At 38.5% G+C, this 18738-nt stretch overlaps 1 protein-coding gene across 1 annotated transcript in view; it reads left to right on the forward strand.

The window, feature by feature from the left end:
• Positions 1-17077, forward strand: part of RpS26 (ribosomal protein S26) — a 36710-nt gene extending 19633 nt beyond the window's left edge. Inside the window, exon 4 of the mRNA XM_067147699.2 lies at positions 16979-17077. Within this exon, the coding sequence (XP_067003800.1) occupies positions 16979-17017 (39 nt within the window). The 3' untranslated portion in view covers positions 17018-17077. The remainder of the gene's footprint in view (positions 1-16978) is intronic.
• Positions 17078-18738: the final 1661 nt, after the last annotated feature.

The following is an 18738-nucleotide window of genomic DNA, read 5'->3' on the forward strand; positions in this document are numbered from 1 at the left end:
ATTTACACATAAGAATGCCACAAGAAATTATAAATCCTTTATTTTTATATTCTTTAAGTCTGTCCGCGACACAACTACTTCCTTCGGCATTTTAAAACCCAGTTTTACGGTCCCCAGTAACAAACACTGTCATCACGTGGTTGATTGTAGTCACATGCCAGTATAAAGTCGGAACCACACAAAATTAATTTCTGAATTCCTTTCATAATATTTAAATTGTCGCATCTATTTATACATTATGTTTTACCCGATAAACTGGTCAGATAAAAGTTTAGCCACTTCACGCTGATACAGTACAAAACTGAATGAGTGTCACGGGTTAAAATATTCTGGTTGTGGACCTTCAGATAGTTATTAGGTGTAACAGGACCATAGCCAACGTCAGCTGAATCGTTGCTTACAAGGTGTGTATGCAACGACTGAACACACGTGTCAGCAGCCAACAATTAATGCAGATTTATTCTCTTCACTTTGTGTACTATGAAGTTCAGACAGAAATGAAGGGAAAAAGGAAGTACACATATTGTATCTTGTCTTGAGCTGTTATAGTTTTTCAGTAACAATTGATTAAAATTGTCTTAAGAAAATTTAAATGAAAGAAAAAAGAAACAGCACACGTCTTGTAGATATCGTTTCTTGGTACAGTAAAACCTCATTGAGACATTTCTGCAGGGTACAAGGAAAAAAAAACGTGTTAAGTGAGAAAACATACTACTGATTACTGGAAACACTAGATACGATTTTTTCCGACATGAGGGCATTTTACGCTGTGTATCCGCGGATTCAGTGAATACTGTATGAGAAGATAGTATTAAAAGATGTGAGAAAATGGGAGAACAAATATGAAAACCTTTTCCGCTGGGGCTTATAAAATAATGACAGTGCACTGCAAGGTATGAACACCAATCAACAAATATGTAAACATTTGCACAGGGCCCATAAAAATATCAAAGTATTATTGCACATAACACTCTTTCTAAAAAGAAATGTTAATAGAAGCCTTTTATTTCGGAGCAGTGGGTTATTAATATTATTTTTTGGTCACTCCTAGACAGTGAATTGGAGGTATACTCGGCCATATGCACCTGCGACAGAATGACTTTGGCTGCCATTTTGAATCCAACAAAACTTCGACCGGCTCAAGTGATTGAGTTGAAACTTGAAGGTGCGAGTTGCAACATTCGCGCCGCTTCTGCGTGCTTAAAGTTGCCGGTGCCAGTCCGCTATCTGAGAGATTTTAATTTTGTCTTCATTAGTAAGGAATTTCACGGCTTTTCATGTCTATAACTAGGCTATCACAAGAAAAATATGTGTCACGCTGGGTCAAATTCATACGATTATGTTCCCAATACAGATGTAGGCTATCACGCAAAAAATATTCTCTCTCCTTCACTGTACTCCTCAAGCAAAATACATTTCTAACTACTGATGGAGTGCAAAATAAAACCAAGAACAGGCTCACTGTGTTATTCCGCAGTCTTACTGCTAACCGGCAAGCAAAACTGAGCATTTCTGAGGCTAACGGCTTGCTCACCGAATTAAAATTAAAAGTACAATAGTTGCACAAAAACATAGTGGATTTGACACTATAAAAATGAAGAAGAAATAGTTACAATTGTGGGGGAAAAAAGTTCAGATAATGCATAAAATGCATAAATTAATGCACTTAGCTGTCGTTGAAGGAAGAACTCAAGATGATCATTTGTATGTCGAAGAATCTTGAGACTTGTAATTCTTTTGTTATGAAGTTCTGCGATGTGTTGAGGACGTATTGCATAACTGATATGATGGGAAGTTCACAATAGTGATAAAAGTTTTAGAAGGATCAGTTTAATATGATCAGTCTGGATACCAAAGAATCTTTGGAGTATGTTATCACCCGCTCTGAAGTTGTATGTCTGTATGTCATCAAAGGTAGTAGTGGTGTTAAGAAAACAATTTACGTACACGTAGATGCCATTCAAAGAGATTGAAGTCCTTAAAAGGTAAAAAGCTGGGGCTATACCTTAATTAAGGCTTCCCACTCCTAGCCCTTTCCTGTCCCATCGTCGCCGTAAGACCTATCTGTGTCGGTGCGACGTAAAGCAACTAGCAAAAAAAAAGTAAAAGTAGCGCTTGAAATTCAAAATATTTCTATGGTGTAGGTGGAGAAGATTTGCAGTTCAATTCCATTGCCCCTCAGCTCCACCTTAACACATTCACGCCCATCATCTGAGCGGCTATTTAAAGCTATTCCAGCTGTTCGTGGCAGAGCAAACAACGAATTCTTTTCACAATAAGTTCTAAACTAAACAAGATATGGAAACTATATTTTCCACATACCTTAATGAAGTCCTGGGTGAATGGAAACACCACCCTTTGCACAAAAATAGTGTGCTTCACTAATAATTTTATTTTTGAAGCATACTTTGCACCTTCCTCGGGGGAACTTGACTATATTTAATGGTGGTAACTTCAAGAGAATATGCTCGTTTCTCTTCCCATCTAACCTAAATGATGGATCCTTGGCCAGTGCCCTTTATGGCGGCAAAATCGCGGGGCGTTGACTTGGAGCTGATGAAGTAGATGGAGCTGAGATTTCGGAGAGAGGTGACTGTACTTGAATGTTGGGTTCACTTCCCCTCCCGTTTGAGAATTGCCTGGTGTTCCTTTAGATCTTTTGTTACACCCCTATTTGACCGTATTGTTCCACATATGGCAGTGTTCTGTTCCTGTAATTGTTTCGCGAGTCCAACGCTATTTGCAATAATTGTCCATATAGACAGTATACCCCTGGCCAAGATAATTTTCAAGCAGCTGTAAAACTGTGCTTTGTAAATTTGCATCACTTGCATCATTTATATTGTCCCTGCATGCCAGGTTACACTTCAGAACGCGATTATACCAAAGGATTATATGTGCTTGTGCAATCACAAACCAACTACACAGCTAGTTGTGCCAGCGCTAGGCTACCTTTAGAAACAAAACAAAGAAAGTACATTGGGAGGGAAAATCGCCGTGGCCATGTGGTTTCTGGCGAGTAGAAGCATTCATAAGAGTATTACTTTCATCTCTCTCGCACATATTTGCAACCAAAATAGATCCCAGCTGCGTAGGAACGGCTCTAGTCCAAGGTTGCGCTTATCCGGGCTAACTCGGATACAGTCCACAGCATGGTCACGCGCTATAGGCAATAACTCAGGATACGGGCGTGAATGTGTTAAATTAGCTCCTCCTCTCTTCTCCCTCCCTGTTTCTTTCCGATCTGTCTACCAATTTTTTTCCCTCCACTCCTTATCTTCCTTACTTATACTTCCCATTGCAAGTTACACAATACGTCCAACACATCGCAGCGCAAGGTGAGTCACTCTTACACATTACATATTTTCATTACTTTTTCTATACTTTTCTTTCCACTTTTTTAATACCCCATTTACTAATTTGGATTTTATTACTAACACTATTTATTTCACTTATTTTCGAATTAAACTGTGAATCTCCTCCTCCTCCTACATCACAGAAATATTTTGACTTTCAAGCGCTACTCTGCATCTCGCGTAGCCTATGCAAAATATGACGATTTTAAAAAACCTCTACTGATGGAGACATATTTTCAAAGATGACCAAGCAAGCTGGCCGTGCAGTTAGGGTTGAGTAGGTATGAGCTTGCATTCAGGGGATTGTGTGTTAGAATCCTACCGTCGGCAGCTGTTAAGATGGTCTTCCGTGATTTCCTACTTTCACACCAGACAAATGCTGGTGTTGTACCTTAATTAAGGCCATGGCTGCTTCCTTTCCGCTTCAAGCTCATAGTCGCCATAAGGTCTGTCTGTCGGTGCGAGTTAAAGCAGCTTATTTGATTTATATTTAATGTGCTTTACATCTAATTCTGTATATAAGGTATAATAGAATTGTGACTTTCAGAGAACTGAGGGAAAACCATAAGTTAGGGCCGAATTCATAGTCAGCACTTATACATAAGTGGAACCCTTAAGTAATAAGTATTCACTTATATGAGTTTACATTTCATAGACAGCACTTTAAAAAAAGCACACTCGTTGATACAGTATCACTGGAGATATGGCAATGCTGTATATTATTCGCATGCTTCCTAGATCGTGTAGATTTGGCAATCCTGTATATTATGCCCATGCTTCCTGGATTGCGTAGTTCTGGCTACCGGATAGTGGGATGATCTATTGTGTTTTGTTTATCGAAGGACATCGCGCGACCGCGTGCAACATTTTTTAGGTTAAAAGATCGTCTATATTATATTTGGTTATCAGAATGGATAACAAAACAGCGAGCTGAGATGGCACCTGCAAGAACATGCGCATAATATAGAACAAGCAGGCCGACACAGTTTCTCATCAGAATATGAATGACGCGGGGAAAACTTGTTATGGCCAGTGCAAACTACTAAAATGCCCAGAGTAATTTTCTTTTTATAATATGTTTATACAGTAGAAGTCTGTTATAGCGAGTACGGCATATAACGAGAATCCCGTTATTCTGACAATATTTTGCTGTCCCTTCAAAATTCTTATATTAAACTGTGTATTATCTTTCGGTTACAGCGAGAGCTCTATCGCTGCCACATCCGTTATTACGAGTGATTAAGCGTGTGCGATTTTTTCCGTTACCAATATTTATGCACCCCAGCGATTATGTTGCATGCAATCGATTATCTTCGGTATAGTTTCCTCGCTATGCCCACTAGCGAGTTCTCTCGTCGACATTCGAAGGCGATGTCAGGGTCTATTAGTAAAACCCGTCTACTTCTGTTCCGTAAAGAAAATCCTAAATGAAAGAGAACATACTGTATTTTTATAATAAATGCGTAAATAACGAGTCCTATAACAGTTCTTTACTCGTTAAAAATAAATGCTGACTAAATGATCGCTTAATTTTAATACTAAATACTGCAAAATGGGATAATTGATTTCACAGGTTAGTTTATATTTTCTGGCGTCTGGTTAAATTACGGAAAGGTTATTATCATGTAAATTGATAGCGAGAAGGTTATCATTTCTCTACTGGCGCTTGAAGTATGTTTTCATCATATGTATAGTACAGTTAAGTTAGGGTAGGTGACGTTGTTTGAATAAGGAAACTGAAGCGTTTGCCACAAAATGCGATCAATCATCTTTGGTAAGGTACCGGTATACAGTAGTTTTCTCACTACCTGTACGTGCACATGCGAGCTCTCTCTTCGACATTTAAAGGCGATGCTGAAGTCGATTAGTAATACCCAACGACTGCTGTTCTCTAAAGAAATTTCGAAATGAAAGAGGATAACAGGTTTTTGTAACAAATTCGTAAATGTGGCCGATAGCAGTTTTTGACTCGTAAAATATAAGGCTGAAGTAAATGATCTCTTAATTTTAATGTTATATACGGTACTGAAATTAAGTAAGAATGTGATACACCTCAAGATATGGCAGAGTACACCACTGATTTCAGAGGATAGTTAATATTTTCTCGCGTCTTTCGGAAAGGGTATTCACATGTACATTTTAGCGAGGATAACTCATTTCTCTACATAAGTTCCAAATATGTTTTCATGTCACATATACAGTTAGGTTAGGTGACGCCATTTGAAGAAGAAAACTCTGGACTGATACCGTATTTCCCCGAATCCAAGAAGACTTTTTTTTCCCCACAGAATCTCCTGTGAAAAATCAAGGGTCGTCTTGCATTCGCGGCTTAACAGTAATGAATACCACTGGCAACACTTGCGGTAACCACACTGCTCTTTTCACCCCTGCACGCGCACGCACACACAAAATTCGTTGACAATAAACAACCCCCTCTTTATTATAAATCACTAGCCGTGACAACTGGTTGTACAGTGCCTGTGTGTAACGTCACTGGATCTCGGGAAGTAGTGAAGAGGGAATGACATTCTATTGGCCTCTACAAAAATGTTTCTCAAATCTGCAGAATGGTATCAAAACATGCGAGCCTTCGAATTCTTAGAAAGGCCACGGCTACTCAGTGGCAGAGTTATAACGCATGTACTCTACCTGACTCTTAGTAAAATTAAATTTTATAGACACCAAGAATATTTTCGTTATGAATAGTCGTAAAGGTACGTGGAACAGGTATTGCCGGCATATTTTCAATGGGTTCTCATCGATATTATGATGCCAATTGTAAGTTAATGGTTATTAAACACTCAGAAATGTAGAATAATTGTGCAGCCGCAAGAATATATGGCACAGGCCTAACTAAAGCCAATATTTGGTGTCAGTGTGAAGACAAAGATAGCTAAAAAGGATGTGTTTTGTACAAAAAATTCATTCAGTGGTCCGCAACAAGTACGCTTTAAAGAAGTCAAAAATGAAATTTTGAGGTATGTGCACGAAAAACGCAAGGGCGGAAAGGCCATACCGTGGCACAGTAAATTCGTTCGTTGGCCTTCAACGTCCGCGATTAGGCCTATACATCGCTAACCGCTGAAGTTGGCCGAACCCGGCAAGCGAGGCGTGCATGTAGCGGTAGTCAGCTATATCTGACGCTGAGCAAAAGTACCGAGTGCAGCCTCAGAAAATGCGGCATAACGAGTCAATGCTCGGCGTCTAAAACTGCGTACTGTATAACAAATGCATTCATATAATTTTTCAAAGCAATTTTTGAGCTTGATTTAAATATTTTGAAGGAAGAAAGTGGGGTTCATCTTGGATTCGGAGAAATATGGGGTACGTTAGTTTTTTCAGAATGAAATTAAATATACACTTTCACGTAGTATCGGATTTCGAAAAACAACAAACAAGTCGTAGTGTGGATATCATCCGCGGAAACGCAAGTTTTAAACAAACTTATCGCCGTTTCAGACCGATTTTAATGTGTAGGGGATTTTTCCGACTTTTGTACAAAAATCTGATATAACTACAATCCTCTATGGCAAGTAAATTTTCCGCTCTTGTGAATTCTCGCTATAACGGACTTCTACTGTAGTTATCCAGGTACTCGAACCTGTACAAATATTCATCCAAATGTAGAATATCTAGCCTTACTGCGGTTTAATGATTTGACAGATATGTTTGTAGCCGATACGTTGTAATAGGTCTAATTACTTTGCCAATAAAATGTAAATAGTATGTTTTGATGTGCGATGCTTTAATTTCAGAAACTTCTGATGTAATCCGGCAAACGATTGGTTGACTAACCTGATATAATTAGCACAAATCAACCTTAAAATAAATGGTGGTAGTGCAACACGTTCATTTTTCTTATAACTCAGTACCGTATACAGTTCAGTTATTATGAGTTTCGACTTGACGTTTGAGCGCTGCCTTTTGGCGGAGGGTAAGTGAAATAATCGACAGCCAATCATAGGCAGCCGATCGCTCCGAAAGAGCGCGTTAAACTCGAGTTCCGGTTAGCAGTGTTGTCGTCCTGTTGTTTACGGTAACCACGTGCTATCAGCTGTGTGTCGTATTGAGCTCCGTTCTTTTCGCGGTCTTTGTGCTAGGCTGTTGTTCGTTTATATTTTGTAGTGTGGAGTTTATAAAAGTATTGTTTATTTTTTTAATAGTATAGCGCGTTATATTGTAGTGAATAGTGTGTAAAAAGTGATCTAGTTTATATAGTAGCTTAGTTTAATATTTCGTTCGGTAGTTATATTGTAGGTTAATTTTAGGCCCGTGTGTGAATTTGATATTCTGTCATGTCGACGCCTACGTCTAAGGATGAAACTCCCAAGAGAAGAAAGCCCTTCGCACGCGGTACTCCACTAAGGAGCCAGGCCCGGGAAATTGTTTGCGATGTTAGGGAGTATTTCGAGAAGGAGAAAGATAACGGCGCGCCTCTCTTGCCTGTTGCGAAAGCAGTTCAGAGAACAGCTGATGCGACCAAAATCAACAGGAGCACAGTTATAAGCATAGGGAAGGAGAAGTACTCTGCCGAGGACCAGACAGCGGGGCCGTCCAAACTTGAAACTCCAGGGAAGAATAGGAAAAAGCCTAAATCTGTAACGGAATTAGACTCTTTTCAACAAGATTCTATTCGCCGGCATATTTACGCCTATTACCGTAGGAAAGAATATCCTACTCTTGAGAAATTGGGTCGTTCTCTTGAAAGCAGTGAACTTTTTAGTGGGAGCAAATCTTCTCTTAGAAAAGTAGTTAAAAATCTGGGTTTTAGGTACAAGAAATTTAACGGGCGAAGAGTGCTGATGGAGAGAAGCGATATCGTGATGTGGCGGTGTAGATTTCTGAGAGAGATTATAAAGGAGAATTTTGATTCTATTGTATGGTTGGACGAAACTTGGGTTAATGCTTCTCATTCCCAGAGCAAAGGCTGGACGGATGATTCAGTAGAAGGCACTATGCCAGTACCTGTTGGGAAGGGGGGCAGAGTCATAGTGATTCACGCCGGTACTTCGCAAAGTTTTGTGCCAAATTGCTTGTACATGTTCCGATCTAAGAAAACCGGAGATTACCACGAAGAAATGAATAGTGGCACATTCCAGAAATGGTTTGAGGAAAGGCTGCTGAGCAACTTGCTTGAAAAGAGCATTATAATCATGGACAATGCCCCCTACCACTCCGTCATTCTTGACAAAGCACCAACAATGGCGGCTAGAAAGAATGAGCTGATTAATTGGTTGAAGGAGCACGATATTTCGGTTCGCGATGACATGAGGAAGGGAGATCTCATGCAACTTGTGAAACAAAACAAGCCCCAGCGCCCAGTTTATGTACTGGATGAAATAGCTAAGAGGCATGGCCATAAAGTAGTTCGCCTTCCACCATACCATTGCCACTTTAACGCGATAGAACTGATTTGGGCCCAAGTGAAGGATTATGTAGCTGAAAATAACCGACTCTTCACAGTTTCGGAAGTTGAAAGACTTATTTTAGAAGCCATAGGCCGTATAAGTGCGGAGGACTGGAGCAACGTTGTGAGACACACGAAATCAGAGATGATTAAAGCTTGGGAGAAAGAAAGTCTTACAGACGATTATGTTGAAGAGTTTATTATCTCTTTAGGGTCAGGCGAGAGTGACACCTCAACAGACGATGACAATGCCGATAGTGACTCAGAAATGAGTGGTGTGTTCCCTTTGTAGGATTATTTCCTTCATTAGGGGAAATTTAATCTAACAGCAACGCGAGCTCTTCTACATGGTGAGTAGAAATTTAATTTAATTTAATCACGTTTTATCTTATCTTTTCGAGCATTGATATATGTTTGTCTTGTAGTCTTATCCTAAATGTGTTGTGTATTGTTGTTCATCTTATGTGAATTATGTATGTTGCTACAAAGAATAATTGATTATAGACATATTCCAGTATATATATTTCCGTTCGTGTTGTGTATCGTAAATCAGCTGTTTGAATTCGTAGCAGTTTGGCGCCACAGTCTGACTTCCGGTTAACTGTCAAGTCGAAACTCATAAAAACGGAACTATAGTTCTTTACAATTCCATAAGCCTACAGTCTTTTGATAACTGATCAACTTGTAACACGTTTCCAATTAAGCGAAATGACAATGGTGGTGATGATGATAATAATAACTTGAAATTAAGAGGTGGCATAAAATCTCAAAACAATATCATTAATGGTGAGATAGTGAGTCCTCTAGAGGTTATGTTCACTATCTCACACAAGGGAACATGAATATTCATAACTCTCAGTTTACTAAAACAAAACCTTTAAATTGTTGTTCACATTATATTTCAACAGTATTTTCCATCTCGACTGTGTGCACGGAAAGCATTCTGTGAATGAAATGTATCATTTTCAGCAAAATCATTATCTTCCATCTTGCTGCAACATAACTGAGTCACTTAAGAGAGAGAGTGAGTGTGCGTGCGTGTGAGTGTCCACTTATAGCAATAAGTGGGACACTTAAGTAGGTAATATGAAATGAAACCTGGCTTATAAGGGGCACTTGTCTATAAGTGCTGTCTATGAATTTGGCCCTTAGTGTATAAAATTTGAGTTATGTTAGTTCTTCTTATTATTATTAACTAAGTTTTGTATTGTAATATAACAGCATATATAGTACCGCACAAGTGCCTATTTTTTCCAGCATTTCATTTTAACTTATTTGTTTTGTATTATGTACTTATCGTGAATAGAATAAAATTTCCATGTTCTTTGAAATCATGTATTTATAATGTTGCCTTGTTTTGCCATACGAAATAATATTAATAATTTACGAAAAGATTAGGCAAACAATTGTCAGGGAATTACCCACCTGGGCAACAGCTCTAAATGCAGATCACTGATGATTGTGCGTACAGATATTTTTTCATCTAATTCTATATACTTATTTAATGGAGTTGTCGCTGTGGGGAAAAGGCTATGTAACATCAAAATTTGATGCGAAGAGGTGGCTGCCAGGAGAAAGCTAGATAATGCATAGGAAATCAGTTCATAGAATGAAGATTAGATGGCAGTAGCAAGCTTTGAATGTTACTGTCTTATTGGTAGACACTACACAGATGTAATAGGAACGGTGACTCTAATGTTGTGTGAATCGGATCACTATTGATTCAGTAACGTGAACAGAATGAAGTTAATCGGTTCAGTAAAATGAATACAAAGTACAGTAAAACCTCGTTAATTCGAAGTCGTTGGGACTAAAAAATCGGACTTCGAATTACGTGATTTCGAATTAACCGCCAATTCGCAATTCAGAAGTACCAACCCTTGCCGCGTTACAAAATATTGTAAGGCCCGTTACTGCATGCATTTAACCTTGATTCACAGTTTGTACCTTTCAAATGCCATGAAAAAAGAACTATTTCCAAAATGTATCCAAGAAGGTGCATTTATAGTATTCAAATAATACACTCGGATATCTCACTGGTAAACATAACCTCACGCAACGAAAGAAAGAAAAAAAAGCACGATTCAAAGACGAGGAGAAATCTATGCTCGCTCCCATGTGCAAGTGCTTTATTAATTGGATTACTATACTGTATGCATTTTAGATGCCTTGTATTTACACAGAAAGTACCCGATGCCCTTAAAATAGAACTTTCCTATGACTCTATCACTGACTCTATCCTTGTATGATTTCCCGCCATGGCACTTCTCTCGTACTTCAGAAATGTAAACACTTGCCACGTCACGAAGTATTCTAAGACCCATTAATACATGCAATCACCTCGATTCACAATTTAAACCTTTCAAATGCCATGGAAAAAACTACTGTATTTTCGAAGTGTATCCAACAAGGTGCATTTACAATGTTCAAATAATGCACTTGGATAAATCACTGACAAACATAACCTCACGCAACAAAGAAAAAAAATCGCACAATTCAAAGACAAGGATAAATTATGCCGGTTCCCCTGTGCAAATGCATTATTTTTTTGGATTTTTTACTGTTTGCATTTTATTTATAGATGCTTTGTCCTGGCATGGAAAGTGCCCGACGCTCTTAAAACATTGTGGCTTATCGAAGTTTCCTATGACGAGGGAATAAAGTATCTCGCTTCCATGTGCATTGCAACGCACTACTACGACCCCCATCCCTCACACTGTATGATTTCCCGGCTGGCAATTTCTCCTTTAAAACAATAAGACCGTTTGGACTCGCATTAAAATAAAGCAATGCAGTTTCACCGGCAATGTCAATATTGTTCGGTGCCTACGAATTTATTATATGAGCCACGTTTTTTCGTCAACTGTCGGCATCGCCAGTGTTCGCGGATTCTATTTTCCCGCATACTGCATGTTGCGTGATATTACGGCGTTCCTTAAAAGGTTGAACACACAAGAATTCCGATTTCATTCAACTTAGCAATCATGAAACGCACTGTAGACCCACCGAAGTGAGTGTAAGTGCGGAAAGCTACCCCTCCACTTTCCGGAACGCGCGTTCTATTATGTCGCGGAGCGGATAAATTTCGAGTTGAAATTACTCTGTAACATACTATTGTTTTAAAATGTAAAGGCAGTTTCGAATTAAAAGTCAATTTCGGTAATGGGGCCGACATTGTACTTCGAATTACGAATTATCCGTATTTCGAATTAAACAATTGAAATAACATGCAAAACTGTATCTCATGTTTCCGGGAAAGAGAGCTTCTTCGAATTAGGCGGGATTTTGAATTAACCGATTTCGAATTACAGTAAAACCTCGTTAATTCGAAGTCGTTGGGACTCAAAAATCGGACTTCGAATTACGTGATTTCGAATTAACCGCCAATTCGCAATTCAGAAGTACCAACCCTTGCCGCGTTACAAAATATTCTAAGGCCCGTTACAGCATGCATTTAACCTTGATTCACAGTTTATACCTTTCAAATGCCATGAAAAAAGAACTATTTCCAAAATGTATCCAAGAAGGTGCATTTACAGTATTCAAATAATACACTCGGATATCTCGCTGGTAAACATAACCTCACGCAACGAAAGAAAGAAAAAAAGCACGATTCAAAGACGAGGAGAAATCTATGCTCGCTCCCATGTGCAAGTGCTTTATTAATTGGATTACTATACTGTATGCATTTTAGATGCCTTGTATTTACACAGAAAGTACCCGATGCCCTTAAAAATCGAAATTTCCTATGACTCTATCCTTGTACGATTTCCCGCCATGGCACTTCTCTCGTACTTCAGAAATGTAAACACTTGCCGCGTCACGAAGTATTCTAAGACCCATTAATACATGCAATCACCTCGATTCACAGTTTAAACCTTTCAAATTCTATGGAAAAAAACTATTTCCGAAATGTATCCAAGAAGGTGCATTTACAGTATTCAAATAATACACTCGGATATCTCACTGGTAAACATAACCTCACGCAACGAAAGAAAAAAAATCGCACAATTCAAAGACGAGGATAAATTATGCCGGTTCCCCTGTGCAAATGCATTATTTTTTGGATTTCTTTACTGTTTGCATTTTTATTATTTTTATTATAGATGTTTTGTACTGGCATGGAAAGTGCCGGACGCTCTTAAAACATCGTGTCTTATCGAAGTTTCCTATGGCGAGTATCTCGCTTCCATGTGCATTGCAACGCACTACTATGACCCCCATCCCTCACACTGTACGATTTCCAGGCTGGCAATTTCTCCTTTAAAACAATAAGACGGTTTGGGCTCGCGTTAAATAAAGCAATGCAGTTTCACCGGCATGTCAATATTGTTCGGTGCCTACGAATTTATTATATTTGCCACGTTTTTTCGTCAACTGTCGGCATCGCCAGTGTTCGCGGATTCTGTTTTCCCGCACACTGCATGTTGCGTGATATTACGGCGTTCCTTAAAAGGTTGAACAAACAAGAATTCCGATTTCATTCAACTTAGGGCCTGTCCTACGACAGCCAGATAAAAGTGCGGTATAAATTTATTTGGCAGTTTGGACATTTATCTGGAAGTTCGGTTGAATCCGCGTACTACGACTTTCGTTTATGTGCAATCTGGGAAAATATTCTCGAGTATAGCTATGCCGAAGTTGGAGAGGCTGTTAACGTTCTTATCTGGGACTTAGCTCTTATCGGGGACGCTGCTGTAAAGAATCAAGATGGCTACTCATGAAGATGAATCTACATCTGCATGATGCTGTGCGAAATTAAGTTGTTACAATGTAATTTATGTATATATTTATAAAGTATGTCATGCTTCCTGTCCAGCTATCACAGAATTCTTAAAAATTTCCCAAGCTAGTAAGTTGTTGCTACTGAGAGTATGAGTAGTACACAAGCAGTCAACCGTAAGTTTCATCGGTAGCCGTGGTCGTTAGGGCATCGAAGTTTGCTGTTAAGTATTTTTTCGTGCGTTCGAGTCCCAATAGTCTAACATTTTTTTACCATTGTAAATGGTAGTCGGTAGGTTACTAGAGGTGATAGTACACATTTCCTAATCATTAAAATGCGTGTCAAAAGCGTGGGTTCTATTCCAAATCTATCCGCGACGCACATATGGAGTAAAGGTATACGACGTTGTTGATGGCGATTCGTCCGTCGAATGAGGGTGTTAAGGAAATTATATTTCTTCTACTTCATAACAACTTGCTACAAAAGTATTTACGCTAAAGTGAGATAAATGCTTGCCAGTTACTATTCTCACATTGTATTGAAAAGAAAGAAACTAACTACTTATTCAATGAGCAAACAATACATTGAATTAATAATAAAATTAATGATGCCACGTTGCATCAGTGGCATTAATTACGAATATAAACTTTACTTTCGTCGTAACGCGCAACCTCGTAAATAGTACTAGACAAAAAAGATACATAACCTGAATCTTAACTTTTGCGTCCAGGTTACATTTTCAGTCTTTTTATTTTCTATAACAGTTTCAGTTTCGTTATACAGTTAATTAATTTTAACATTTCTTCGTATGTGTATATTTCAGTCCTAATTCTGTTTTTGACCTGGACTTCCACATTATAGCTTAATAAGAGTCTGATATTGGATTCTAGTAATACGATTTCAAAAGGAATAGAGCTAAACAAACGAAAACACCAGGGAACACGTATACCACCGTGCTAAATTTCACTATATTTTCAGTAACCTTATTACCAACCCAATAAAAATGTTACTACATCTTCCGCATTACAATCCCGCCGTTAAAATCCGTTGGTAGTACGCAAGAAAATATTTAACTTCTAGTTTGCAAAACTGCAGCCTACGTATCTGGCTGTTTATCTGACAGTCGTAGTACAGGCCCTTAGCAATCATGAAGCGCACTGTTGGCCCACCGAAGTGAGTGTAAGTGCGGAAAGCTACCCCTCCACGTTCCGGAATGCGCGTTCTATTATGACGCGGAGCGGATAAATTTCGAGTTGAAATTACTCTGTAACATACTATTGTTTTAAAATGTAAAGGCAGTTTCGAATTAAAAGTCTGAATTTCGATAATGGGGCCGACATTGTACTTCGAATTACGAATTATCCGTATTTCGAATTAAACAATTGAAATAACACGCAAAACAGTATCTCATGTTTCCGGGAACGAGAGCTTCTTCGAATTAGGCGGGATTTTGAATTAACCGATTTCGAATTATCGAGGTTCTACTGTATCGAGGTTCTGCTGTATGTTACAAGTGTTGTTATTTTTTATATCCACCTATTCAATACGAAGAGATCTTTTTAGAAATTAAATATTATTACAAAATGTTAAGGGACATGTTTTGCCCATATTAAGGGCATCATCAGCCTCAAACTCAAACCTGTATGGTGAAAAATCAGGATCCTGATTGCTCTTACAAGTCATAAAAAGATGATATCATTGTAGGTGTCTGTCCAAACATACAAATTGTTACACTGTCCTTGGCTAAAATTGCAGTATCAAGCTGCATGTCAAAAGTTCACACAATTATACTTTCTGGAGCATTGAAAAACTTGTTGGGGTAGAGTAACAAACAGCTCAGTCTTTATAATGAAACGGAAATGTGCCTCCTTGAATACTCCTGTTAGAGGATCAGAAAAAGTAAAGCTGATAAACTGTCACAGATGCCAATTTCGTATGTTGTGAAAAGTCAACAGCCCTCGTAAGTGGCTGTTCAGCTGCCTATAGTCTATTTAACTGGCTGAAGGAGTGAAAGTCGAATGCGTTATGATAAGATAACTGTCTTCTTTAATTATGGTAGTAAGGAATAAGCATTCGGTTGTCTATAGATGTATTTATCTTGTTTGAAGGAGCGAAAGTCGAAGGTTTTTCGACGCTGATAGAGTCTGTAACAAGAGGAGAGTGAATGCTTAGGAAGGTATTTTTGAAGAGAATGTGGGTTTAAAAAATAAAACATGGAAAATGTATAAAACACTTGTCCTTTCGTCTGTACAGATGTAAATTAGTTATGGAAAGGTTAGTTGAAGAAAAACAACGTTATATGTAGGTTCATTTATTTCTTTGACTGTTATGCAGTTGCTATGGTAGCATTGAAAGCCTGACACTTGTGCTTCTAATATTGTATCGATGTGAGATTGGAGGGGAGGGGGTAGGCGGAGCATTAAGTTTGTGTTGTTGGTTGCGAGAGATTTGCATGGTCGGACAGGGCGGGAGAATTGTGGGGGCGGACATGAAGGGAGTCAAGTTAAAGTAGTGGAAGTTCTAGAAGATGTTAACTTAAGATTTTTAAGAATGTAGTTATGTTTTGAATTTAGAGTTTGTAATAATTTGGGTAAACTTTCGTATAATGGATTCTTGACTTCAATTAAATCATTGAGGTTTAGATTTTTGTTGTAGTATTCGTCCAAAAATATATAGATGGTTTCAAGTTCATTCATCAACTTTCCTTTGTCTACTCTTTTAATAATTGTGAGGTCTCTTTCTATCGTCGTGAAGTGATGTCCTGTTTCTTTCATATGGGAGCTCATAGCTGAAAATTTATTGTGCTTAATGGCATTATAGTGTTCTAAGTATCTTTTAGGACAACAAACACTAACCAAAAATTATTTTTTAATCACAACACAGTCAATTCAAGCAAAAACATTTACTCAGGCTCAGGCATATACAGGCTCACCTGCACGCAATGCAACGTCTCTTATATTGGTCAAACAGGCCGGAGTTTTCAAACTAGGTACTTCAGGCTGAGCCGTGGTTGCTTGGTAAGCGAAGGCCCATTGGGGCTATAGTTCTGTTTGGTGTAGGAGTATTGCAAGATTATAATTTATTATACATATTTCATTTTTGTGATGTTTAGCCAAATTGTTTTTGGTTTCCATTCGTTCCCGGATTTCCCGTTTTCCCGTGTTGTACGTTTTTTTTTTCTCTTGTCCCTCCAAAAATGGAGAATTGAGTATCCACTGTATATTCAAACAAATAATTTGTGCAGTGTTTACATTAATCCAGTATTAGTTAATATTTGATAGGAAAAGCTGGAGGGAATCATTCAGGTCATTTCTCCTCTATGTAAGAAACAAAACAAAGTGTTGTATTCCCCACTATTTCTCTGCTGATGTGTTTTGCCTAGAATTCTGGATTTATGACATTATCTTATAGGATAGGCCTATACATTTATTTGATCCTTATGTTTAAGACATGATAGTATTGAGATAAATAATAATGTGTTCTCTTTTCCAGGATATGATGCGACAAGGTGGCCAGCAAGTGAGAAAATAATTTTCTTTGAATTTACATCAATATTGTTCACTTTATAATCAATAAAAGGAAATGCCATAAGTTCCTTTGTATTTATTCCATCCTTTCCATTTTGTTAGCATATAATAATATGAATGGTTTGTTAGGAAGGAAGCCATACTTTTCAGTCTTGTTAAACACCAATTACAGTAGAACTTCGATGCATCGTTCCCAGAACTGTCATTTTCCCATATCCATCGTTCAATTTATTTGGTCCCAAAAATGTTCCATATAAACCAATGTTAAATTTTCCCGTATCTATCGTTCCTCAAACTATCATTTTAGCGCATCGATCGTCAAAAAATATTTGATTCGGCCACAACTTTCACGCATGGATCGATCTAACGTGAGAAAAATGTACACAAAAGTTTTTTGGATTTAAAGAGAGAGCTATATTCTCTAGCATATAACAGCGGCAACCTGTTTCGCGAGAATGTATGAGCGATTACCAGTTGCTAGTCTTGAGCAAGGATCTCCTAGGCTGGAGTGCTGTGCGCATGTTATTCATACGCAACCTCCTGGGCCAACGCTTCTCCTCAGCCCACTAATTGGCCCTTCGAAGTATTCTTATTTACAAGAATTAAAATGGAGGCACTGTAAAACTCAAATTTGCCACCATTTTCTGTGTTGCTATTGGCTGGCTAGGGCTGCTAACTTCGTTGAAATGAGGAAATCGCACAGTTTAAGATAGTGATGGTGTGTGCTGGGTACATTTTAATTAGTCACGGGGTTATTGATCACGTACCTTGTGATGTGTGTGGGATGCTAGAGGCCTGTTGACCACTTTGCTGCCCCCTACCCAGTTGTCTTGTTACAAGCCGGGTCAATAATTGTTCACTAGCCTGCTCTTGAAACTAATTCCTAAGTTGGCAGCATCACTTAGCCTGCTGTGACATCGTCCAAGGAGCACCATGTGGGTTCTCTAACCTATCATTCGTGAAGGGTCTACAGAATCTTTACCAAAATACAAATTTTCACCTTGATAACCATGTATATCATTCATTATAAGAGATCTGACCTTGAAGGTTTTCCTGTTATTACAAGATGTAAGGAAAAGTTAAATGAAATTGTAAAAGTCACCCCTTTTTTTCCATCGTGTATAGTGTCAGCATGTCCAGCTCCATGGCTAAATGGTTAGCACATGTTGCCTTCAGTTCAAAAGGTCACGATCGGGCGGGAATTTTAACTTTCGTTGGTTAATTCCCATAGTTCAGGAGCTGTGTGCTCCGATGTACACGTTAGGATTCATCTTACGTAGAGCCACATTTTCGTAAGCGCGTACATCACCTATCACGCGACAACTCAAAAGATCTGCACCCGGCTTCAGAGGCCATACGCTATCATTATTATTATATTTACATCACAAAAAATACCCGAATGCAGTACCCATATTTTATTATTTTGCTTTCCCCGTATTTTATATGTCGCCCACATTTATAGTTTTCCCGCATCCATAGTCATTGTCCCCCTCCCCCTTGAAAACTGATCCATCGAGGTTTCACTGGAGAACATCTATAACATACCTTTAAAAAACTATATTTAAAAACAGAATTATTTTTTCTTAGTCTTTTATGACCTGAAAAAGACCTGCTATGTGTGTGGTACTGAAACACTTGGCTGTCCTCAACGTTTTGTTGATCTGGTTTAGGCCCTCCATGATGATATGACCGGACAGGTTTGCCATCGGAATAAGATCTCAGATG

This window comes from Anabrus simplex, chromosome 1, assembly GCF_040414725.1.
Source record: "Anabrus simplex isolate iqAnaSimp1 chromosome 1, ASM4041472v1, whole genome shotgun sequence".
NCBI classification, from domain to species: Eukaryota; Metazoa; Arthropoda; class Insecta; order Orthoptera; family Tettigoniidae; genus Anabrus; species Anabrus simplex.